This window comes from Phalacrocorax carbo, chromosome 6 (genome assembly GCF_963921805.1).
Source record: "Phalacrocorax carbo chromosome 6, bPhaCar2.1, whole genome shotgun sequence".
NCBI classification, from domain to species: domain Eukaryota; kingdom Metazoa; phylum Chordata; class Aves; order Suliformes; family Phalacrocoracidae; genus Phalacrocorax; species Phalacrocorax carbo.
This window is the reverse complement of record NC_087518.1, coordinates 29,852,929-29,878,297: the sequence shown is the minus strand read 5'-3', so window position 1 is coordinate 29,878,297 and position 25,369 is coordinate 29,852,929. Positions and strand designations below refer to the sequence as shown.

The 25,369-nt window shown below is 41.9% G+C and overlaps 1 protein-coding gene across 2 annotated transcripts in view; it reads left to right on the top strand.

Annotated features, from left to right (window-relative positions):
- Positions 1-1,684: 1,684 nt before the first annotated feature.
- The window catches only part of HMCN1 (hemicentin 1), a 219,749-nt gene continuing 196,064 nt past the window's right edge, over positions 1,685-25,369 (top strand). Inside the window, exon 1 of one of the 2 annotated variants that reach the window (XM_064454369.1) lies at positions 1,685-2,195. In XM_064454369.1, the coding sequence (XP_064310439.1) occupies positions 1,922-2,195 (274 nt within the window). In that variant the 5' untranslated portion in view covers positions 1,685-1,921. The remainder of the gene's footprint in view (positions 2,196-25,369) is intronic. The other variant, XM_064454370.1, reaches the window with a different exon arrangement.

The window sequence follows — 25,369 nt, the reverse complement described above, 5'->3', positions numbered from 1 at the left end:
CATGTAAATGAGAAATAATTTAAGACAGAAAGGACATTGTGGCTTTCTTTGTGAGGAAAAATGTAACAGGAATTCATCTTCCTAAAGGATTGAAGGAAATCCTTAAATCCAAGTGCTGCCAGTCTCTAGGGTGTTCAAAATACATATTCCTATTTTATGGCTTGAACACATCTCTACTTAGAAGATTTGTGAATATTTTTGACAAACCTGGTCTGAGTTTTCTGCTAGCAGAGCTACAGATGAGGCAAGTTTTCCATGGTTTGGGGTTTTATTGCGAATGCTTTGCACAGCTCTGGTTATGTGCTTCCTTCTCATGACATCAGTGCTGAAGGGGAGAAAGAATGTAAACATCTGTTTTTTATAATTCAATTCCAGGCTTATAACTTGATTAGGATAAGCAATGTTTCTACATTATTAATTTTCCAGTCACAATATGACGGTTTTGAGTGTGCAATTTTAGCACCAATTTTAATAGTAGTAAAATAAGGAGGGAAACTAATGGGGTAAAATCTGCTTCGTGGTCACCTTTCTAACAGCAGCAAATGCTGTGAGCCTCATCCACCTCATTCATCCCACAGAAGACAAAGAATGTGATTTCCCTCTCTTGTGGTGTTTAAAATGATGTCCTGTTGCTCCCTGCAGCGCATGATGCTGCTGATGGGAAGGCAGGCTTGCGATAGCCGCACTGAGGTTGAGCTGGAGCAACGTGAATTTGGCTCCTGGCTTTCCCCACAGTCCTTTGTGTGGCATTGGATAAGCCACCTAGAACTGCATTTTCAAAAGGTGCCTGCTGGGACGTAGCTGCACCCTTAAACAACTAAGGAGCTCTGAAATATATATAGCCTTTAATGTCTCCCATCGCCTGAACAAGGTTAAACCACCACTCTGGCTGCTTTCTTTTCTCCATTGGCCAGCCTTTTTCTTGCACCAGAGACTGCCACAGCCTGGAGCCGTGGTCCTGGTCACCTTTTGGGGTCTTTTTCACAGGAGCTGAGGAAAACTGAGGCTGGTAGGGGCCTTGGGAGGTCACAGAATCACAGAATGGTCGGGGTTGGAAAGGACCTCTGGAGATCATCTTGTCCAACCCCCTGCTTGAGCAGGCACACCCAGAGCAGGGGGCACAGGACGGTGTCCAGGCGGGTTTTTGATGTCACCAGGGATGGAGACTCCACAACCTCTCTGGGCAGCCTGTTCCACTGCTCTGTCACCCTCACAGGAAAGAAGAAAGTCCAGCCTCTGGGTTACAGGTAGGACTTGTGGAAGTGTAAGCAAAGCGAGAGGAGAACTGGGGCAGCGATTTCAATCTCGTATCAAGCGTTTATAATAAGACAACAATAAACAGAGTCAGCTGTCCTCCCAGGGATGGGCTCGGGTCAGCACCGCCGCCCTCACCTCCCCAGCAGGTGTGGGGACAGGGGCCGGTCCACGGGGGGCAGGTCCGTACCTCACCCGTTCCCCCCAGGGAGGGTCCCGCGCGGGGCGCCTCGGGGCCGGGGGCTTGGAGCGGAGGGGGGAGGCAGCCAGGTGCGAGGGTCGGCTTCAGCCCCGGCCCGCCCCGCTCTGGGTGGCGGCGGGAGGGGGCCCTGAGGTGAGGGCAGGGGCCGCGGGAGGCGGGCCGGGGCCGGGGCCGGGGCCGGGGCCGGGCCGGGGCGGGCCGGACGCCACCGCCTCAGTCCGCAGCCGGGTCTCCTGAGGCGGCAGCCGCAGCCCGCGGCATGGACGGGACTCTCCCTGCTCCCTCGGGGCGGCGCTGCCCCAGCCCTGCCGGGTAAGGAAGGCGGAGCGGGGCCACAGCGGCGCGCAGACAAAAGCTGCGGCGCTTCCTGCCCTCCGCGCCGCGGGGAGCGGGGCGGGTGGTGGCGGTCTCTGTGCTCTGCCGGGCCGGGCGTTGCAAGTGCCTCCTTCTCGGCTGCCGGGGGAAATGGCTTTCCGCGGGGGCAGCGGAGCGGGTCTGGGCGCCGCGCTGCTCCTCGCGGTGCTGCTGCTCGCCCGGTGCCCCTGCGCCGCGCCCGAGCCCGGCGGCGAGGCGGTGCCGGAGGGAGCCTCCACCCTGGCCTTCGTCTTTGATGTGACCGGCTCCATGTACGATGACCTGGTGCAAGTTATCGAGGGGGCATCCAAGATCCTGGAAACGTCGCTGAAAAGACCCAAGAGACCGCTTTACAACTTCGCCTTGGTGCCTTTCCACGATCCAGGTAGGGGTTTCCCCCGGGAGGGTGCGGGAGGGCTCCGGGCAGGGGCTCCGCCGTCCCGCCGAGGTGGGCTCGGGGCCGGCAGCGGAGCCGGCCAGCCCGGGCCGGGCGGCGGCGGAGGTCCTGCCCTTTTTGAAAGGTTGGGGATCCCCGCGCTTCCAGGGCGCGGGAGCACAAGCGTCCCTGTCACACCTTGGCCGTGCTTGCCGCGGCGGGCCTCTCCGCTGCGACGGCTCGCCGGTAGTGAGTAGGCTTTCTGAATCCCCTCCTTGTCTCCCTGCGGACAAATACCTCCCAAAAGCCTTCAGCATAAACTGAAGTGGACTCCAAGTGCACTGTGGGCACCAAATAGTAGTTTAGGGGATCAAACACTCTTCTTAATTGTTTTAACACGAGCTAGGGTAACTTCAGTGACCTACCCTAGTAGAGAACATGTATGCTAGGAATGAAGCTACTAATTTATTTTTTTTTTCCAGTGCCCTTCTATGGGAATACACTTATGAACATACATAGTACAGCTGCACTTCTGCCTGGTCGTCTTGTTCCATGTTTGCATCCAGAAACTTGCACTGAAATAATCTAGAATCTTTATATGGTGTGGTTTTTTTTGGTTTGGGTTCTTACTTCTTTCCCTCATTCTACCTTATTTTTCTTTCTGCTGTACATTGTGCGTTCCTTTCTTTCAGCATCTGTTTTCTATTCCCTTCCTATCCCTTTTCTCTGGCTTTCCTCCTCTTTCCTTGTCAAATATCTTCTGGTGATTTGAAGAGGAAATAGGAACGGGATGCCTCAGGCTGGTGATGTGCGCTCTACTATGTGGTCAACGCTCCTTTTAAAAAAAAATAAAATCAAAGAATAGGAAAAAAAGCCCTTGAACATTACCTTTCTGGTTCTGGTTTCCATGGAATATCTCAGAATATGGTGTTCCAGAAGACAATTCTTAAGAGTTCAATTTTTGCAGAGATATCAAATGAAAACACACACCTCTTCTATTTCCCCCAGTCATGGATACTTCTGCCTACAAGATACATGTTTGCTATTGTTATGAATACCTTAAACCAAATGCTTGGAAAGTTAGAGCAAAACATGTCTTTGCAAATTTTGCTGTTTTGCTATCTATAAGCTTGTGCAGGCTCTCTATTTTTTTTTCTTATAAAGAGTCCATCATTGTGGTATCAGAGCATCCTATCACAAAAGGGTCTGTTTGTGTACCTTACTGTTTTCACCTTTGGTGCCACTTTCTTTTTCTCCTCCTCTCTTGTTGTTATTTTATGTAACAAACATATATGGGACTTAAAAAGCGTCAGGCCACAGAAGTAAGCAAGAAGGAAAAGTTTTTGGTTAAGTGTAGAGCCTAAAACTTTTATATCCTGTTGGAAAATCAAGTGGGTAGTTCTCCTTGGATGGGGCAGCACATCAACATGATGGGTTGGGAGTGTTTTGTTTTTATTTTCTCTCCATAATCACACTTTAGACATCTTCCCTTTCTGCTCACCGACAAACGATAGCTCTGTTTTTCAGAGGGCTTGGGTGTCTACACCAAACATGAGAGCAAGAAGATGATCTTGAATGGTGTTTTTAGTTTGCAGGTTTGTGTGGATGGTCCTTTGTTCTTGTGAATCCTCAGTAGAAAGAAGTTCCAGCTTTTATACCACCGGTAGTTCCAATGCTTAGCTTTCATCATAGGCCACTTTCAAATCCTTTGTTTCAGTAACTACTTTTTTTTCCTTTCTTATCCCATGTGTTTTCTCTTCCTCATTCAGTTTTTCTTGTTCACGTTTTCTCCTTTTCATTCCTTTTCTCCCATCTCCCTAACCTTCTTGCTTCCACAGGCTCCCCAGGGTCTTTTCTTCTGTTACAGACTGATACTTTTAACCCTGCTTTGTTGTACCACCACCTTATTGCTCTGTACATACCTCACTAGCAACAAACCCACTGCCACCTTCCTCTGCTTGATTCATATTTTTTTCCCTCACAGGCTTCTTGTTTCCTTGCTTCCTCCCCCATTCCCTCCCTTTCCACAGGAGATCCCTTCCCTTGGCAAATGCTAGATTTCATTCAGTAGAGTAACTGAAACTTAAACCTGCAGAGAGCTGACCTATACAACAAAGAACTGCTGGCAAACATATATTGATCTATCCTGTTAGATGTCTCTATATGGAAGTCCAACTTCCCTGCACAACCAGAGGGGGCCTTACCTTTTAGCATGATGGGTAACTTGTGAGGACATAAAGCTGTTTGCAAGTGGAGAATGTATAATTTAAACTTAATTTTGTCTTAATTTCTGAAAAGTATTTCTCTACATCTTTCTTAGAGTTAGAAGAACATACCTCAGTCCAGCGTCTTGAATTTTATGGATGTAGCAGTTGAGACTGCTGATAATCCGGTATCTTTTATCTGATGATGACCAAGCTTAGGCACTTGAAAAGAAAATGCAAGAAATACAGTTGTGACCTATTCTTTAACATCTTTTTTGAGTCTGTGGAGAAGTAACTTTTATCAAAAATCTAATAAAATGTATTGCTTGGCTTGTATTTCAGTGTCCAATTGTACCTAGTGTTCTTCTTTCTGAAGACTGCTCAACTAAACCATGACATTATTCCTCCCTGCCCGCCCCCCCCCCCCCCCCCCAGTTGTCTCGTTATTTGCTCAACTTATAATTTTTCTTCAAAAAAGAGCTTTGTATGTAGCTGCCCAACAGACAAATGTTCTTGATATTTTTGTGAGGTACTGTTGTCTGTGAGGCAAATGGGACTCTACAAGGAGTGCAACATATATATAGTTGGACCTCAGCACCAAGGAGCTTCTCTTTGTATAGAGGTGTCCTAATCTAGATACACTGTGGATAGATAATTACAGTGTAAAACTGGTGTGGATTAGGCTTTTAAGTCCATTGTTCTCCTAATTTATGTTGCACAGTGTTTGCTGAACAGTGCCCCAGTCATTCACTTTGCAGTGCTGCTTGGTTAGTACTGATTAGCGAAGCAGCTCAAGTGCTTTCCAAACACCATAAACAATTTTTGCCAAGGAGAGTGTAATCACCAGCACCATACAAGAATGTGTCTTGGAAGAGTCCTTGACATCACACAAGGTATATCTGAATTATAAATAATTTGAGATATTTAGAAATCCTCCTATGTCATACTGGACTACACTGTTACTAAAATGCTGCATATTAATGCTGCATTGTGATATGCCAACACATTGTGGTCTTTGGTAGATTTAAATGTAGTCTTATGACTACTGCAATGGTATTTTGGTAAAACAGTAATAACTAACAAGTATATTTTTTAGCATTGAGCCTGAAGTTTTGGCATAGCCCAGACTTACGACCTACAGAAAACGTTTGTAATGGGTTTCACATTCTGACAGTGCTGTACCACCTGGTGGTATGCTGCTCCATTTTGAAAAAGCCTTTTGTTTTGGATTCTGCTTCATGTGTAAGCATGTGCAACGCTGTAACAGGTTACAGGAATTTTTTTATTGTGGTTTTTCAATACCTAAACATGATCACAGATAGTAAAAAGGGCTGTTGACAAAGAAATCTCTTGCCAGATTTGTGTTCAATGGAAAGACTGGGGTGGGGGAAAGGTTAAAAAAAAATAAATCCTGAATTAAGAAGAGTTGGCACAGGAAAATTTTGAATTGGAGCTAAAGCTTAAGATCAGGAAATGCTTTTGTAGTTGTGTGTTGTGGGTCCTGATCTCCTACTAACTAACTCCCATTGTATCCTGGTGAAATGGGATTGGACTCAGAATGTCGTTATTTAACATCTGTGGCCAGCTTTTCTATTTTTTCTTTATGCCATTAAGGAATTTTGGAATGGAAAATAAGCCTAAGAGGACAAATTCATCCCTAGTATGTTTCTGTAAAACTGATGGAATTATACCAGTAATAACTCTGACTCTGCGTGATTTAATCAAGCATTCCTTTAGTGTGAATGACTATTTTATAGACCAAACTCCAGTAACTTGTTTTAATTACAAGTAAAATTAAGGGAATATATAACCTCTGGGCTTCCTAGTGCACAGGATGGTGTTTGCTTGTTAATACTCTGAGTGTCTACAAATCTCCCATATGAGCATCTCCTAAGTCTTTTTCTTACAAATCAGATAGGCAATATATTGCCTATGTGAGAAAAGGGAAAACGTTAATACTGCTTTGTTCAGATGGGAAAATAGTATTGAACTTAAGTCATCCACCTAGGGTCACATAGTAAATGTGTAGAAGAACTAAAAATACAATTTTCTTTCTTTTCTCCTTGATCCCATTCCTCTTTTTTTTTTTTTTGAGAGTAAGGCTCTGATTATATCTGGGAGTAAAGGCCCATAATTATGCTTAACATTATAACCTGGGGTCTCCTTTATTTAACAGACTTGCAGTGCTATATCCATAACAACGAGTAGGCTGCTGAGCCACATGCTAGCTTGGAACAAGTTCAGAAGGTCATATGAAAGGTCTGAGAACTTTGGATTTTGCAGGTTTGCTAGCTTTTTTTTTTTAGAAGTTATAATGAAGAAGAAATAATGTTTTTTCCAGAGGAGGAACATGACATTAAAATTAGGGTATTAATGGAATTAAAATTTTTCATACTTCCTGATACAAGAAAGTATTGCGGTTATACAAATGGATAATAAAAGGAGATGGAAAGCTGTGTGCAGAAATGGAGAAGTGTACGCTTTCCTTTACATGTTAACTTACGCCTTGAAAAAAGACACTTATAAGTGGCGAAGAACAAATTGTCCTCTGAGTGTAGCAATAAAACTTCTACCCATGCTCAGCTGAAATTTTCCTGTTTTTAGTTCAACTGCTGTGACTGCATGGCCAGCCTTCCCAATATGAGCCACCACTTTGTCATTTCTGTATCTACAGGTAAACAGTATTGCTGCCTCTTTACCACCCAGCAGGTTTCTTGTGTTGGACTCTCCTGCTGGCTTTCCTCCAGCACGTTGCCCTGCACTTATCCTTTTGCATTCTTCTGTCCCTTGAGGTCTTTGGCCTCAGGCTTTGCTCTCAGATTTGTGGGCGTCTTTTAACATTTTCAGGCAAAGGCTGAATGTATATAAATAGGTTGTCCAAAACCATTTCCCAGTCAGGAAAAGTTGAATGGTTTTTCTTGTGTAGCCTGAAGAAGGTGGTCATTGTCTTCAGGATTCTCTCTGGTTCCTTTGGCTGTGGAGAAGAAATGCTTCAAGGCTTGGTATTGGTTTTACTAAAGAATGGGAACATGGCTGTGGAGAAACAGTATGGGAGTAGTTTCCAAAGCGGGGGCGGGGGCAAGGGCAAGTTTAAGGGAAATTTGTTATTTTGTGCCGGTATCTGAGTTTGCCAGCACTGCAGAAGTAGAGTTTGTACAAGGGATGGGGGCAGCATGAGGAAAATCTGGGAGCTCCTATGGTGTGCTGTTCTGTTGCAGTCCTCATTCCAGGGGTCATGGAGACATCTTGGTGTCATTGTGTTTTTGGGTGAGTAATAGCACTTATTGGAGGTTGGTCTATTATAAGCTGTGCTGTGGTGTGGTATAAGCTTCCTTAGTACTTCGGCAGGTGACATTCAGCACCGTGTGAGTGTAATACAGTAGTTTTCAGCTGAGTTTTGGGTATACTGTCATGGAACTAGGGGGGTTAGAGAAGAGGTGGGGCGAGGGATACCGTAAGTATTTTACAGTATATCTTTTGCTTAAGAAAGAATAAGATTCAGTGGGTTGTTGCTGTGTGCATGCATCTTTGGCAGACCTCATGTCAATCTGTTGTATTCTGCAAACCACACAGTGAGATGGAAATGGGAAAATGCCCATCGAGAACAGAGGACTTGGTAGATTCGGGGAAGGTCTGCTTGTCTTTAGGCAGAAGCTCTTCCTGTCCACATCCAGTGGGTCTCCTTACCTTCCACAGTAGGTAAAACTGTTTGAAAGCTGTCTAATATTTGAACTAGACAAATTATTAGGTTGGCAAGGAGGAATAAACTGCTTGCCAGTGAAGTTCCTGTGGGCAAATGTTTGGCAAATGTTGGCATGGGCAAAATCCCATGGTTTTTATAGGAAGGAAAGAGAAGAATTGCCCCAACTCTGGTAGGAGTCGGATCAGAGACACAGAAAATTATTCTCTCCACTTAATTAAGAGAATTGTCTTATTTTGAGAGTTCAGTGGGTTTCCTATTATTCCTAAAATCCAAAGTAGGAAGAAAATGTGCTAATTTAACAAGTCTGATTTCCCTGTTCTGGTGCAGTAGCTCTACTGATACATCACAGAATATCAGGTTAAAGTTGTCATGGCTGATCTTTCAAAGCAGTGCTCTTTGACCTCAGAAGTTTCTGAAAATCCTGTCTGAAAAACTAAAGGCTGTGTAAGGTTTCTTTGGGTTTGGTTTATTTTGGACTTCTTTAGATCTACAGTGACAGCAGTAATGAGCGCGAATCCAAGTTTTGAGTTTTTCTTTTATGTTTTGGGAGACGCAATGTAAATTTACAACTGTTTGGTGCTGTCTTGGTATGTCTGAAGACAAATGATAACCAGAATTGGGCATAACAACTGTTAAATCTGCCCTTTTGTGCTATAACTGTTGAAGTGTTATTATTACTTATTATTTCGCCGTTGACAGTTTCAGCAGGAAATACGCTGTTTTCTTAAGGCTCAAATACTGCCTCTTTGTTGTTGAATGACAATCACCAATACTATATGATAGTGAACAACTACAAGCTGATAAGGATAAAGTCTAAAGCACCTACAGATGTTTTCCGTCTCTGTTGAGACTTCTGTGAGAACCATACTAACCGTATGTGCAATGAGGGTTTTGAAACCTTATGGTTGTCCTAATGGAGACATTGTGATATCCATAAAATCAATTCTATGTGATTACGTGGCTGTTTTCTTGATCCTCTGGAAGGATTTATCTGGGGTCCTTCAAAAAGTAGCTGTTTATATAGATTACAGAAGACAGTATTGCCAGAAGCTCCAAAATCTTTGACATGGCAGAAACGTAGCATCATCCAAGTTGCCTTAATAGGCATCACATACAACTTCACATCACATACAACTTGTTTTACTACTGTTTTAACTCTGCCTGTACAGCCCCGAAGGTATGCACAGTGGTAAATTTTCCCACTGATTCTGGAATCTTTCTTGCAAAGGCAAGGATTTTATCCCTGTTTTTACCTGAAGATACAATGGAGATGGTCTTTTCCTTAGGAAAAAAAGTGATAATGCCTCAAATATGTAATTCCCTTTTGCTTTATGTTATGGATTACTTTTCATGTCACATTTGAAATTGTTGCCTCTGAACTTATACAGAAGCTACTTGTTTTGCTATCCCCAGCTCCAAATGGTGACAATTAAGTGAAAAGCTCTGTAGCTCATTAGTAATGCATCCCAGAGTTATTCTGTTCCAATAGTTATTACTGATGTCATTTAGTAAACAAGGCTTGCTATTTAGCAGTGTATGCCGGTTCTCTATAGCTTCTGGAGTTTCTCAGAGGACACTACAGATGTTGTGTCCTAAATAGCCGTCACTACTACAGTGCCACTGAAAACTCAACCATTAGGTATGCAACAATGTAGCAAAGAATGGGACAGAGTTTTAAATTCACTCCCAGATACAGTAGGTTTTAATGTGAGAGCTTTCTATTAGTTGCCTTAGAATCTTTATATTGCTATTATCCCTCTACGCACCTGAAAAACTCTTACACTTCACAGTATTGTAGGTTTTCCTTCTTATCGCTTACTACTATTGTATTTTCTGAAGACAGCAAAACGTAGACTTTGCTGGAGGATCACACACTTTACTGAGAAGGGTGGCGTGTAGGTTCTGTAACTTCCAGTCCAGATACAATTGTGTCTTTAGATCATTTGCAGTGAACTGAACCTGTTGAGAAGCCACTTGTCACTGTTCTTGGAGACATCAGTGTAGACATGTAGGCGCATGTCAAAAAATACACATTTAAAGAGCAGCACAAATCCACACAGTGACAGCGTGAAGCTCTGGTTGGTCTTGAGCTGCTGCTGTCCCTGCTTTCCCGTTAGAGGTATTGCCATATTATTTCCGTTGCTTGAACTATTTATTGGTTGATCTTGAAGAAATATAAGACAATACTGAACCAGATTAGAAAGTGATCAAGCTGGTGCAGTAAACTGAAAAACCGTGAGCCCTTGCCCCTGATAAAAAGTGGCTGCACAGCGTATTTTACCATGTCCTGAATTACCAAGCAGTGAATATGGTTTAATCCCTCAGAAATGCTGTGTGGAAGGAGGATCTGTTGAAGCTGTATTCTCTGCCTGCCTGGGCAGCTGAGGACTGCGCTTTCTCCTCCTTGTGAAGCAGGGGATGATTGTTAGTCTCATCTAAGGTAGCAACGTCTGATGACTGGGAACGATGGGGAGAAGGTACACCAACAGTTTAAGAGCTGTGTTTGTAGTCTTAGGACTCTTCCATGCTCCTTCCCCTCTTCTTCCCTTCCCCTTTCAATTTATTTCTCAAAAGTTGCAGTAGCTTTTGTTTCCACACAAAATCATGTGTAGCAGCCAAGTTAATCCTATTCATGGCAATAATTGTTTAACAGTAGGCCATATTGGCTATGAGTCTTGATGGGAGCTCTACAGTATGGAAAGAAAAGAGAAATTTCTGGTGATGTATGCATCTACTGATTTGGTTTAAATGCCCATAAATCAAATTTCTAATGATTTATAAAAAGCAGATATTTGATGCAGATCCACAAGTGCTTTTGAGCTATGACTAAGCTGGCCCTCCCCAAGATTGATATATTCTGTCTCTTTTTCATCTGGAGAAAACAGTAATTTCACTACTGTGTATTCTCAGAAAATAAATAAGGAGGCATACATATTATATACATCTTTATCTCACTTTAACTGAGGCAATAGTGTTCATTGTAAGATGAATTGTCAGTGAAGTATACAGAAGGAAGTTGATAAGGAGGCTAACCAGAGAATATTTGCCTCTTGAAATGGAAACCTTGCTCTTTTAAAGCAGCAATGCTAGAAGATAACTGTGAAAAATCAGTGCCTTCTGTGGTGGGGAATTAATAGTGAATGCCTTTACTGAAGAGAGGAACTTAAGTTCTCAGAGGAGAATGAATGGGGGAAAAAACCCACCAAGAACTAAAGGCTGCTGAAGCTGAGACCCTGTGATCCTTAATCCATGCTCCATATGCTGCACAACCATCCAGCAGTGCTTGATTTGGATCAGGTACGGGGACATGTTCTCATGGCTTTTGAAAGCGCTATATGGTGTGATACAGAGGTGTGTCACATGTTAACTGCAGGGGGGTAAACAATACTTGTTCCTGTGTAAGGGGGAAGGGAGTGATGGGGCTCCATTTGCTGGTACAAATTGTCCTTGAACTTTTCTTAACCAACGGTGAGCAAATTGAGTTTATATTGGGTCAGTGCTTTGTTATGTGTCTGTGACATTCTTCATCCTGCTGTAGCAACCTGTCAGGAACCTCACAGCTATTTCTGTTATGCTGCGTGGACTTGAGGTATGTGACTCTGTAGTCTTTCTGACTTGTGCTTTATGCTTTTTTTGCATGTAGTGGAGGCTGCTTGGAATTTGTGCTAGAGTGGATTCAGTTCAGTCAGCTGAGGGTCTTGGTAGGCTGGATTAAGGAGCAGGGAGAAGGAGCGGATATTTCATTTAGTTCATGGATTTTAAATATGACCTAAAGAATGACAGGAGGAACCCTTTAGATGGAGAAAGCTCTCAGATGCCAGTTGGTATATATTTTTCCAGTCAATGATTTGATTTTTGGCATATGCTGTGGGCTTTGGTTTTGAAGGAGATGCATGCATCAGGCAAAATATTGGGAACATATGTTTTTCAATTTGCAAATAGCAAAATTTCTCTGTTGAAAGAGGCTGATGGTGTTACTTGATCAGCTCGCCATGCCTTGATAATCAACAGTCTTGTTAGAAGAAATAGGATAGATTTAATGAAATGAGCTCTGGGCTGGCTGTTTCATATGCTTTACTACTTCCAGGAAGAATGTGTTTTACCCTTTAATTATGTTGTTGAATATAATTATTTTTTAATAACTATTGCCAGTGTTTAGGATTTCATGTTTTAGGTGTGTTGCTCTCAGATCTTATCTATGAGATCCTTCAGTTATGCCTATTCTGGATTCATGCTATGCAGTTGTTGGGTGAACTCTGCATCCAAGGTTTGGATTTTGTATAGGATAGTTTGCAATGTTATAGTTTTAAGTGGGAGTGGTTTACATCACACATATCCCTTGTGGTCTAAGGTTAAACTTATCTTGTTGCCTTTTGAAGAACATGTGCAACCTATTTTTTGGTAACTGTAGATGTGAGCTGAGCTTTTTCCCTGTTTTTGCCAGAGTAGAAGCACAATGACTTCGTGTTCCTGAAAGACTTGAATGGGATCATGTTATGTCAAGATACGTGAAGCCATGACACTGAGGATAGGATTCATCCCACTTCACTTTAGGCACTTAACTGGAGAACCTCAGTGAGAGACTAGCTACTCAAAGGCTCTTTCTGTAATTCACAGAAAGAAATAGGCACCTTTATGGAGCAATTAATTGCTTGTGAATTTTTAAATATTCCTTGGAGGTCTCATTTCCTTTCACTGGATGTAGAGGGAGCAAAGGTTAGTTCAGTTTCAGTTGAAGCCTTGACTTTAGGAGGTATGAAGTCAAGTGAGAGGCGCTCTCTTTCTGACTTTTTCCTGCTCTGGGGCTGACTGTCCAAATAACAGACCCTGGGATTTATTTTTATCCTGTTTGTCATCCTACTGTATGGATACTGAGTGCTCAGATGAGCTTAGCTCACATGGGGGAATAGGTTATGATGTCCTCCCTGGTCCTGATCTGACCCCAGACCTTCAGCCCTGCTGAAGAACCTCCCCTGGTAAGGCATTTTGAGCTGAACCTGAATAATGCTCACAGGCAGCCTCTGCAGGCAGCTCCAGCATAAACTGAGGGCTGTGTGTCTGCTTTGCAGGGGGTGTTGGTGGATGCCAAGTGATGTGGCTGATGAGAATGTTTTACACCTCATTTGTCCTTACCGCAGGTTGTCAGCAGGATTTGAACCTGGGGTGTTCAGCAGAGACCGTTTCTGCATAAGCTAAAGGAGTAATACTGGCAGCTATGAGACTGAAAATCTCTGTGGGGATAAGCCACAAGTCGGGGTTGTGATGCACATTGTTAATGTGTATTGCAAATGTAAACAGGCTGTGCATATTTATGAAGATACGTTAACTTATTGTTCTGTATCCCATGTACTCTTCCATCTTGATTTTCTTTGGCATTCTTGCTGTTCCTCTTCATGGAGAACTGCGTGCAGTTTTCCAGCTCTGCTCAAGTTGTAGCCCTTTTCCTAAAATATACTAAGCCACATATTTCAGTCTGCAAAACATTACTGGTAATATATATGCATATTTGAAAACGACAAGTTCCCAGACACCAACCCAACAAGTTGCACACATCACATGCAACGGAAGAGAAAGTGTTGAATTTGAATTTATTTTCAGTAATGTATCCCTATTAGCAGTCTCATCTGTTCGCTCTGCAATAGTGGCTTCCTTACCATATGCTCTTGGTAATACAAGTTAGTGTGTGATGTTAGGTACAATGAATCAAGCAAATAAGTGTTCAGAGCCTGTGTATAACACAGTGGGACTCCCAAAACCAGCTTGGATGTGTGAGCATTGTGCAGAGAGGGTTCTAAACTATTCTTTCAAGGTGCTAGCTCTTCAGGAAGACAGCTGCCCCCCTCACGGTGCAGAGCCTGTTGCAGAACTGGGATTGAGAGGGAGTGAGCTGTAGGTCTATGTTTCAGTGCTTCAGCGTTTTCACAGGAGCTGTAATTCCTTCCTTCCTCTGCTGTTCTTTCCCAGACATAGGACTACAAAATGTGAAGACAGGTTTAAAGGACAATTTCATGTAGCCTGATACATAGTAGAGCCAAATTCCCAATATCAACTTTATAACTATAGGATAAATTACAACCAGTAGAGCTTGTCTGCAATGAGATGTAACCAAAAGCAGAATGGGACCCCAGGTTTTCAGACTGGAAAAACCCTGGTGAAGCGGAGTGAGTGGGGGTGGGTTTGCATAAGTAAATGAAAATGAAGGAATGTCTTGTGTTGCTGTAGTCCGAGCTAACACAGTCTGGTCTGTTTGCTCAGCATAGCAGCTCTAATCTATGACTATAGGTTACTGCTGGATTCCTGCCATCTTGTTTAAATTAGATTCATAGCCTGGGGGGTGTAAGCAGGAAGCCATTGTAACTTTCATGCTTTGGACACCAGTGTGTTTTCATGAGCTGAAGTTAAGTGTCTCTGGGGATGCTGAATATCAGTGAAACATTTCCTGAGTTCTCTTAAGCTGTACAATGGTATGTCCGAGTCTGTTTTCCAAAGGACGGAGCTTTTTGTTTAGTTAGTGAGGTCTTAGTTAGTTCACTGAACTAGTATGCTTTTGCATTTATAATTTATGTAGGAACAGAAGAAGAGGAGGAAGGTTGTGCAGGAAAAATTAAGTCCTCTGCCTTAGAAACCACACTATCCTGTCTGTTCTTTTATGTCCCATATTCACTTATAGTTCTGTTTACTAAAATCCTCAAGACACTGTGACTTTACAACTGTGTCAGAGCTAGTTTTTTAGTTTGTAAATAGGTGAAACGGTTAGGCAAGCACATGGTTTTAAGAAAAAGAACAGTAGCTCGAGCACCCAGGTAGAGACACTATGATTGTTGCCAATCTTTGGGCAAATCACTTTGCATTGTGGCACTTTTCCATTTTACGTTACTTAGCTTGTACAGCACTGACACAGTAATAGTGTGGTTTTAATTGGAGAGCTTTAGCATCACTGAGCACGTGTTAACTACTGAATTTTATCAGAGTTTGAGTACCCACTGTAGCCCCTGGTAGTCTGCTGAAGGAAGATGTGGCAAGCACTGCTTGGAGTAACATTTTGACTGCTTTCCTACAGCATTTGGAGAACATAACATGCCACTTAGGCAGTGGTGCTTGTCGCTTCCTGGTTTAACAACATATTACTTAAAAACCTGCATCTTGGTGTCTTAGGGCACTTCAGGTGAGTGGGGTTTTTTGTGTTTTGGGTTTTTGTTTTGTTTAGGTCATGTCTTCCCTCTTCAAACTTTACGTCAGCTGAATCAAAGCACAGGGAATTAATGTGACTTACTCCTGATTCAGTCCTCTGTGTTAATGACAAGGCACTTATTTGTCCCTGAAATGTTTATTCCTTCTTTTCCTTTCTTTCCTAATCTGTCAGACTCCCACATCTTTTTATCTTCTTCGTCTCTGCCTTCAGCCCATCCCTTCCTCTAAGTTTCCATTGACCCTTTTCCCACAGAGGTTCAGTGTCCCTTTTCAGCACTCCCCTCCTTTATCTCAAGATTTCTTGGCAGTCTGGAGTATCCTTTGCTTATACAGACTGGATCCTGGTGGTGAAATGTGTTGCTGCTAAAGGCAACATATTCTTGCTCTGAAGGAGTGCTGTGTTAGCCACAAATAAGTTTGTGTAGGAGATGATGGAGAAAACTTCCCCTCGCTCCTTTTGGTGTGTCTGATGGCTGATGTTTGCCTTACATGAATGAGGGTGGTAACAGGGGAGTGTATCATTCTCACTTTGCATATTGGCCGTGCAAGTTAGTATGTTTCTAGAGTTTGTTCTGGGTCTGAATTGGACCGATGGACTCTGATATTTTGTTCTCTGAAATTTTGCCTGAATCTGTTGACCTACGTGTTCTTAAAGGTGTAGCTGTGTTGGATGAAAAAATTACTGCTCTGCACTGCTATCTGCTTTCCTCTTCTCTGAGGTTATGACCTTTTCTGATCCTTAGCCATGGGTGCTGCTTTGCAATTCTAAGTTCATTCCAAAATGGTCCAGGTTAGCAGAGACTGCTGAAACTCCTTGAGCTTGCTAGCTTGGTTAGAAAGAGTGTGCGTGAACCGCTTTGCTGCCCAGCAGAGGAGGTGATGACTTATGTTAGGACAGTTCTGTAGAGCGGGGCTGCCAGTTTGTTTGGCTGGCATAGCTGCAGTGGGAAGGGAATGAGCATCCCTAGTGCTAGTGAACTAAATTGAACTGGAAAGATTGAGTTACACAGGTTCTGTGTGTGTGCAAATATAGACAGTCTCTGGGAATGATGACAATGGGAGAAAAAAATGTGACTGTTTTGTGTATCGAGCTTTGTTCTGAATATTACTGTTGTTCATGCTTAGGGTGTGAAAAGTGGTGATCATGTCATTACTGTAAAAACTCATCCCTTTCCTCACTCTTGAAAGAGTAATTGAATATTGTTCTGTTAAAGTGAACCGTGGTACCTATTTTCATACGTACCCATGTTTTTAATTTTAGAGGGAAGATGCAGAAATACTCCACAGTGTAGAGGTGTGTGGTAGATTATGGAGATGGAGCTCTACCTTAGCAAGTGGTATGAGAGGACAAATTTATTTCTGTAAAGGTCATGAGGGAAGCTACTTAGGAGATGCTATTGCATGCCTATTTCATGGGGGTAGGTCTTGTTTTGTAAAGAGCATGGTTTGAGATGAAAAAGGCAAACAAGAAAAGCACTAAAGTGAAGCATGTTTTGAATTAACTCTTTAATTTGCATAAAGCTTGTTTAGAGGCAGATTTGAAACGCTTAAAACCTTTCAAACTTAAGAAATATTGGCTGTGGATATTTCTGCGATGGCTCAAGCCCATCTCACCTTTTGTGTTGTAGCTACATAGCATTAAACAGTTTCTTAGTTACTTGCAATGAAACATCCCATTGGGTAGATACAAAAGCCATTTTTTCCACTTTGATATTCTGTCTTCTTGAACAGGTTTTGATCTCAGTTAACATGGAGTAAATCCAGAGTTATTCCATTACAGTCAGTGATGTTAGTTTGGATTTACACCAGTATAACTGAGGTCAGAGTCTGGCTTTGGTTGTCAGCTTTCTTAATTTGCTAAATATTACATATTTCCCAAATATGCTTTCACATCTCCTCTTCAGACCTTGCTGACTCCTCCTACTTTCCCAAATTCCAAGACTAACAACGTAGGTGAAATTTGTTTGATGAAAGATTGTTTAAGCAGGGTCTGTTTTTTATTAGCTCAGCTGTTTTTCATTTTTTCAGCACTGTTTGAAGTTTCATTGTACTCAGGATAGGATCTGAATTCATCATGATCTTCCTACTTGACTCAATTTTATGAATTAGAAGTGCCACATTCTAAATTAAAGGGTGCTCTCCAACATTAGCATTGAGTAAGAATTATATGTCTCGGTGATATTTCAAAGCATTTTTTAACTCTGAAGATTAGAAAAAGGAAAAAGGTTGTGCCTTAAGGCATTACTGTTAATCAGCAGCATAATGTGTTTGAAAAAGCTTAGTAAATATGGGATGTGACTTTTGTGAATAAGACAAACTTTTTTCCTGTTTTTGTTTATATTTCCTCATATGATGTTAGCTTTGTGGGAGTGTACTCTGAACTTTATTACAGGGTATTTTAATTTACCATGTGTGAGAGACATCTGGAATTTTATCTAGGTTATTCTGTTAGTTAAATTGGGTTTGTTATTAAAGTTAGTTGTTTGGACAGTTTTATCTATGTATATATAGTTTAGCGGGTACACTCAGGTCTTGGTCTGTATAATCATACCAGAAATGAATCCGTAACATTTGTATTAACATCTTTACAGTTGGACTTCTACTGTTGCAGTATCTCTACCTTTATATGATGATAAATAATCCTGTCCAGAATATCCAGCTCTTAACTCTAGGGATAGAGAAAGGATGGGAGGTGGGAAAGACTACCTCCTTCCAGTTTGGAGACCTGGGCACAAACTAACTCTGTAGTTAAGCAAAACACTCAAGAATGGCGGTTTTTTTTTATATACGTTCTGTTGATTTTGATACAGTTTTCACATATGCTTAAGTGTTTTTTTGAGTGAGGCCCTAAAGATTTGCCTCGGGCAACAAAGAGAATCTTGGGCCGAACTAGTAATTTAAACCTGAGTGATACGGTCTTAAGCATTTGGATGCCATTTTGTACTGCAGAAACCTGAATGAGAGCTGCACAGAGACTGAATCACTCTTTGTGTCTGTACCTGAATGGCTTCTAAATTCCATGTAGTGACAGGCTTCACCATGACTGTAGCAGTGGGCAGTTTGTAAAAACAGATGTTTCCTTGATTCTGCACAGCAGACTGTTTAAAGAGAGTTAGTCATGCACTTATGGCTATTGTTCCTCAGCATTAGTGTTCAAGAAACTTAGCCTGACTATTAATGTATGTAGGAATTTCATGTTGCATTAAGAACTGCACATTTTTTTGTGTGTGTTTTTGAGCCTTCTTTTGGATGCAAGAAATAAGGTTATAAATGAGAAGCTCTGGGTAGCTGTAGCACAGCCATCAGTTCATATACCTGTACTTTCTTTTTAGAAAAGACTGTGCTCTGGGCTGGACAACTGCTCTGGTTTCTCAGTCGGTGGTGGAAGGCTCATGGCTGGAATGAGAAAGTCTTTTGAGAAGATGTTCAAAAGTAGAAAGGGGGTTGGCAGAGGCTGCCTTCTAAAAAGACTGCTCTTTGACAAAGAGAAGCTATTCCATTATCATGTGCTGTCCCCTGAGACTTGCGTGGGGCAGTGAAGTCCTGCTGAAGGGGTGACATTCGGAAGTATGTTATCTTCAGATCTGCACTGCTTATGCTGTTTAAAAGTGTCTGTGGTTAAGATGTTCCTTTTCTAGGACTGCACTTCCTTGCTTTACCGCTAGGTCGTGCCCAGCCAGCATAACCAGCAAACCAAAGCTCTCATCATTAGCAGGCCTTTTGTTGGAAAAGTACGTTTGGAAATATGTGTAAGCGGAGGTGGAATGGGCAGTTGAATATTCTGTGTTGAGTTACTAGATGGCTGGACTCTGAAGTCTTGCCATCTATGAAGGACATGAGGCGTGAGACTGGTGCTTGAGGGTGTGCCAGAGAGACCCTGCAAGAGGAGCACTAAGCAACCCACACCAGAACAAAGAATCCAGTCTGTAAGGGCAAGATCAATCTAGTTTAAGACTAGCGTCAGCTAGAAGAATATATTCTGAGAGATGTAGAACTAACGCTCTTGTTCTTTAAAGAAAGATGAGTGATATGTTGTGTGATGATTTGGGCTGCTGATGGTATACCAAAGAAGAAAGCTTTGCACTCTGTGCTGTATAAACAGGCTGAACAATTTATTGAAACTGATAATCGTGGTAAATGCTTCCATTTTTAAAAATTTAATAATTCTTTAGGAGTAACTTTGGTAATTATTTAGCGATTATTTTATTTCCATGTAAGAGTTCCATGTTTTTCCAGTAGTCAGCTGAGTACATCCCAATCTTGTTGAACTAGGCCAGACAGAAAGTGAAATTAGGAAATACAGGGATCAAGGCAAATAAGCTAACTTGTGTCTAAGCATAAGTAGTGGCATTATTTTGAACAAATTTTCAATGACGAGCAAACAGGAAACAAGGTTTCTGCATAATGTATTCCTGTTTAACCAATTTAAGTTATCCTCATGTGAAATGAAAAGGACTATTTTGTTTAGGGTAAAAAAAGTTATCTCTTTTTTTTTTGTTTCTTCCCTCCCTCCTCACATCTGCTTTTTGAATTAGTTTGGAGTATGCTTGCATTTTTACACTAGTAAAACTCAGTGGAATTTTATAATCCACAGATAATATTTAATGTTTCCTTCTCTTTCACAGCTTCCTAAATACTACTGAACACTCAAACCTGCAACAAGAGCAGAAATAGTCTCATGATTTTCCTTTTTATTCTTCCAAAGCCATGAAACAGCTTTCCTATAGCCATTAACCTCCTGTTCTGTTCAGCCAGCATCCCACTGCACATTTGGATATGCAGTGTCATGTTCCCTGCGGTCAGTGCCAGGGCAATGAGCCCTTGCAAAGCAGCGATAGAAATCTGCACAGAAGGTGATTCTGCTCCTGCCGACACGGCGAACTGCAGCCAGTTGCGCTGAACTGTGGTGTGTAGATAAGCGTGGGTAAATCTGGGTAGATTAGTAGCTGCCCAGTTAAGCTCTCATGAATCTTGCTGTAATGAGCTGCGTAGAGTTATTGCTTGCTTGGAAGAGTTGGCAAAAAGGCAGCGTGTTTGTAAGTGAGCTGCCAGTGGAAAGGAAACAAATGACACTTCTGGGACTTAGAGATGGCACCTCAGTACTACTGCAGGGCCAGGCCCTGTAGCCTAGATGTATCTGGGCTATTTTTGTGAGCTGTGCTTTGTGGCCTTAAAATTAGTTTCTTGTGAAACAGTTCTGGTGGCTTAATTCTGAACTTACCCTGAGCCAAACCTGCAGGTTTGGCTGGCTCCTCGAGTTGGTAGCTGCTTACACAGGGAGTGAGGACATTGCTCTGTAGTTCTACTAGTGGTTAGCAAAGGCTCTTGCTTTACTTGCTCAGTGGGTGGGAAGGGGTAAAGCTGACAGTCTGTTTATTTTTTTGCAGTGGAGTCCAAACATCGATAACCTATTCAGTTTTAATCTGTACAATTTATGAAACCCTTGTGTGTGTGTCTTTTCTGTGGAGATACTACCGTCATCCTTCAGCCTAGTAGGGCATCATCATCTACCTGAAAAACTTCTCATGCCCAAGAGATTTTTAGGTAGAGTCTGAAGGATAAGGAAGAAGGTGACTGATGAAATTCTAGGCTGCTGACTCCTGAGTGGAGCTAGCTCACACTGAGATGGCTCACTAGCTGCTGCCTCCAGGTCCCTGTGGGATTTGATCTGTGTTCATGGGTGAGCTGTTGGTGATGAAACCCCAGAGCTGCTGTTTCACAGCTGGAGAAGCAAACTGAAATTGATGCTTTCTGAACAAGTGCATGACTCGCTTCCAACTTTGGTTCTCTTCTAGTCTTTTCTCAACTGATTTTTAAAATTATGTTGTTATATTGTAAGGTGTTTTTCTGGCTGTCTGCAATCTCAATTTTATACACCAAATGACTCTCAGCAGAAATGATGCTCAGACATGAATTGGGAGATTTTTTATGTACAATGGAGCTTACATAGGGTCACTGAATTTGCAGACACTCTTTCCAGAATGATAAGTAAACATGTCTGGCTTGCAGCCAAATCCTTGGCAGCTCAGAATTGGAGACTTCTGCGCAACAGGATTTATTTAATGAATTTTCTCAGAGATTAATTGTGTGGGGACAGGTTCTGGGTTTTGATTATTCCCCCAGGTTCAAAGGAAGAAGTAAGTGCAATGCTACAGAATGGGGAGAAGAACATTTTGTTACTTCCTGTGTGGTTGTTAAAAGACTCCCAGCAGCTGAACTTACGGGGACTGGAGTGCGCCAGTTAGGAGGACCAACCACATAGTAAACTCTCCTCCATGCAGCCTGCACTGCTGCTGTGGAGGCGTTTGCATGCTGCTGTTCCAGGGTGAGAGCTGGGAAGGACCAGAAGCCACACTGCAAGGCATTTTAACTGGTTTGGACCACAGAAAGGAAGGAGATGCATAAGACCGTTGTCACAATCAAGCTATTCTGGCGGTCTTGGAGTAACTCCTCAGCCTGGCCATGTGACTCCTTTCCCCTCTCCTTGAGGTTGTGGTGGTCATTTGAGTTTCTCACACTTGGTTCCATATAGGTCTGCAATAAATTTATCCCTTACTGAATGATTTCTGCTCCTTAAAAATGTTTTTGTTGGTGCCTTTTAGAATATTACACAATTACAAATGATACCGGCGAAAGTTAAGGGATGGGAGAGAGCTGCTTCCAGCTGACTCGCCAGTTACCAAAGTAAACAGTACTCTAATGAAGGTTTTGAGAGGCTTATCTGGCCCTGAAGAACTTGCTATATCTTTCTTGTAAAATTGACATTTAAAACCAAACCACATTTTTTTAAAAATAGAACTAAAATGTTTCAGTGTCCTTTTCTGCCCAGATTGGCTCGGTCAGATAAGCAATTTTGCAGTCATATTTTCTGCAGCTTTTTCCCATCACTTTTTTGTGCAATAGAATCCTACAACAGCCCAGGTTGGAAGGGACCTTGAAAGATCATCTGGTCCGACCTATCAAACTGCTCCTCACCAGGAGTAAGAAAAGTGTCTGTTAAGTAAAAATAGAAAATGAACTATTTACCAAGTCTTCACTGTTAGTATTAATAATAGATTTTTAAAAGGACGAAAAAGTTCACTTTAACCTGGTACACCAGTAACTGACATTCTTTGAACATGTTTAAGTAGATACTTTAACAAATTAATTGATGCTTTTATATTCACAGTGGTATTTCAGGCAACATTGAACCATCGTTGGAGCCCCAGGTGTAATATTCACAACTGGATATTGTCAGAGTGAATAATCAGTATATACAGACGATGTTATATGCTGTAAAATTCTGTTTTCTGTCAGCTGCATATGGATTAGTTTTGTAAAGTGGACATTTATTTAGCATGATGCAGGGCGATTTGAATTTACAGTTATAATAGCTAAAAGGAAACACTGGGTTTCTAATGGTTTTACACTGGTAATCCTTTAGCAATTCATTTCATAGTGTAATACTTGGAGGGGAGCTGGGGCCTGTTCTAATGGAAATCAATAAAAGCTCTGTCATTGACTTAAAAAAATGCATCCGCTTTCTTTTTAATACTAAAAAAAGGAAAAAAAATTTTTGGTACAGCGTAAGCTCATATGCAGAATCCTAGGAGTTTTCTACTGGATGAGACACAACTTTCCTAGGAACTGGTATCAGCTTGCTTTTGTAATGCTTGGAAATTTCCATTCTCAAAGGATGGCAACTGGATACATCATAAAGCATTTTATAATATTGAAATTATGATGTTCTTGCACATACATGTATGTGTGCACACATGCAAGATGTCATCTCGTGGAAGTTTGTTTTCATTCTGGCATTTTCTAAAAGAAATTTTTTTCCTTTGTGTTCTTTTGAGAGACAGGTGGCTTGGTACAAAAACTGAGGAAAACTTACTTAGTTGTGTTTTAATTACCCAAGTGTAGGTAGGTCTGTGGCTAGTGTCATTATTATCTTTTCTCCTTGTTTAGGGGTAATTGACTGATTATGTGGTTTGCTGATAATTTTCAGAGCAAAATTTATTTAAATATAACTTTTCAAGTATTGTGTCTGGCATCTGAAGGAATTTTTGGTCAGTATTTACTTATTTGTGTTTCTTTTATCCTTCTATGGAGGCAAAACCCTTAAAACAGTGAGGACAGTCAACCATTGGAATAATCTCCCCAGGGAAGTGGTTGACTCGGCCACATTGGACACCTTCAAGAGTTGTCTGGACAGGGTGCTGGGCCATCTTGTCTAGCCTGTGCTCTTCCTAGAAAGGGTTGGACTAGATGATCTCTGAGGTCCCTTCCAACCTGTGATTCTGTGTGAAAACCTATCATACTGTGTGTGTTTTGTATATCTGACAGTTGTTCTGTTTTGTCCCAAGATATTTAACTCCCTCTTGTCAAATAAACCCCAACAGATCCATTTAAATATGATACACTTTATTCCATCTATGATTTTTTTTGGTAAATTATCTTTTACCATGTGAGTGCATTACAAGAACATAAGCCTGCTAAAGACCAGCATAGGACTAATATGATAACTTATCCTGGAAAGTCCTTGTTTCCATAATCTCTTGACAGTTTTAAGCACCAACTGATTAGTGATGTGGTCTCCATAAAGCTTGTTAGGATAATGGCTCCTTCAAGAAAACATTGACTCCTGGTTTGTTAATAACTGGGCAGTAATCACTTTAAGGACTGTTCCTGACTTGGGATATCGTTATATGCTATGTAGCATGAATGTATTGTATTTATCATCATCGTGGACTGAGCAGTACTGGGTTGTCCTGGTCTCAGGATGCTCAAGTTGCTGTTGGTAACTTTGTTTGCTTACGTGGTCTGTTTTTATGTAGATGTGGGTGCTGAGTGTGTTAGTAATTTCATATTCTTCATGGAAGCAATGTGGCTGCAGTCTCAGCAGGAAAAAGCCAGTTACTTTTTTCAGTTTTGATTGTGTCTCATGATCAAAAAGCTGACTTGGCTTGAGTAAGGCTCTCCAAGGATCTTCCAAGTCTCTTTGAAGGAAGGAATCTGTGAATATAATCTTCCAAGCAGTCAGTCTATGGACCCCTCCTATGATGAGATACATTTGGGGACATGGTGGGAACCAGAGTTCAGTGAAGCAAAAGGAGCCTATGGGCGAGCTTGCAGTAACCTGCAGTGCCAAGAAGCTCCCGATGGTGGAGCTCAGCTATTCCCAGCTGGGAGCAGCACAGCCAGTGTGTGGGCAGCAGCTCAAAATGAATCTTTGCTAGATGTTGCAGTAAATAAGTTCATTTTGCAGTTACAATATTAAGTATAAATTTTGATTTTAAAAATTGAGCTTTGACTAGTATTGACTTGACTTCAACACATTAAGGTTATTAATCACAAAAGAGCGCTGTAAAATTTGTAGCTACATTCATTCCCGCCCTATTCTTTAGTGCAAGTTTTTATCCAGCGCTGTTACAAGTGTTGAAATGAGTATTGCCAAAATACACAGACCAAGAAATGAGACAGAAATAGACCTGGACTGAACTGGAGTTCAGTCTGGAGAAAGAATTTAAAGAGCATTATGAACTGGATTTTACTCAGTTCAGATTGTTGTTAACAAGGGGAAATAAACAAAACCAGAAAGTAATCTGATGACCTTTTCAGATGTTCAGTGTGAGCTAAGAGCGCAGGCCAGCTTCAGGAACTGATTGCTGCTCCTATGCTGTACAGTAAGGAAGCTGTGGTTGTGGTTCTTATCAGCTGTTTATTCTTTACTGAAGACTGAGGGAAGCAAATTAGTTAAAGCTTGCATGCTGTATAGTGTCAACAAATGTTGGTGGTTTTTTTTTTGCCCCTCTTGTGTCTGCTGGTGCTTTGTCTTGTTAGAAAAGAAGCAATATGAACTTCTGTACTCTTGGCAGTACTGGACTAACAAGCGTAAAACCGAAACCCTCTGTGCACAGAAGAGATGCATAAGAGCCCGAGCAGCAGTTCTGTACGTACTTATGTACTTAATTCACTGGGATGGCTCAAGGCTTGAATGTGGGGACCACCTAGTTGTTAGAGACTCTCATAATCTCCATGGCTCTTCCAGTCCTTTGGCCTCTCTTAGGGACTGTCAGCTGAGTTGCCGGCTGTGGCTGTGGTTT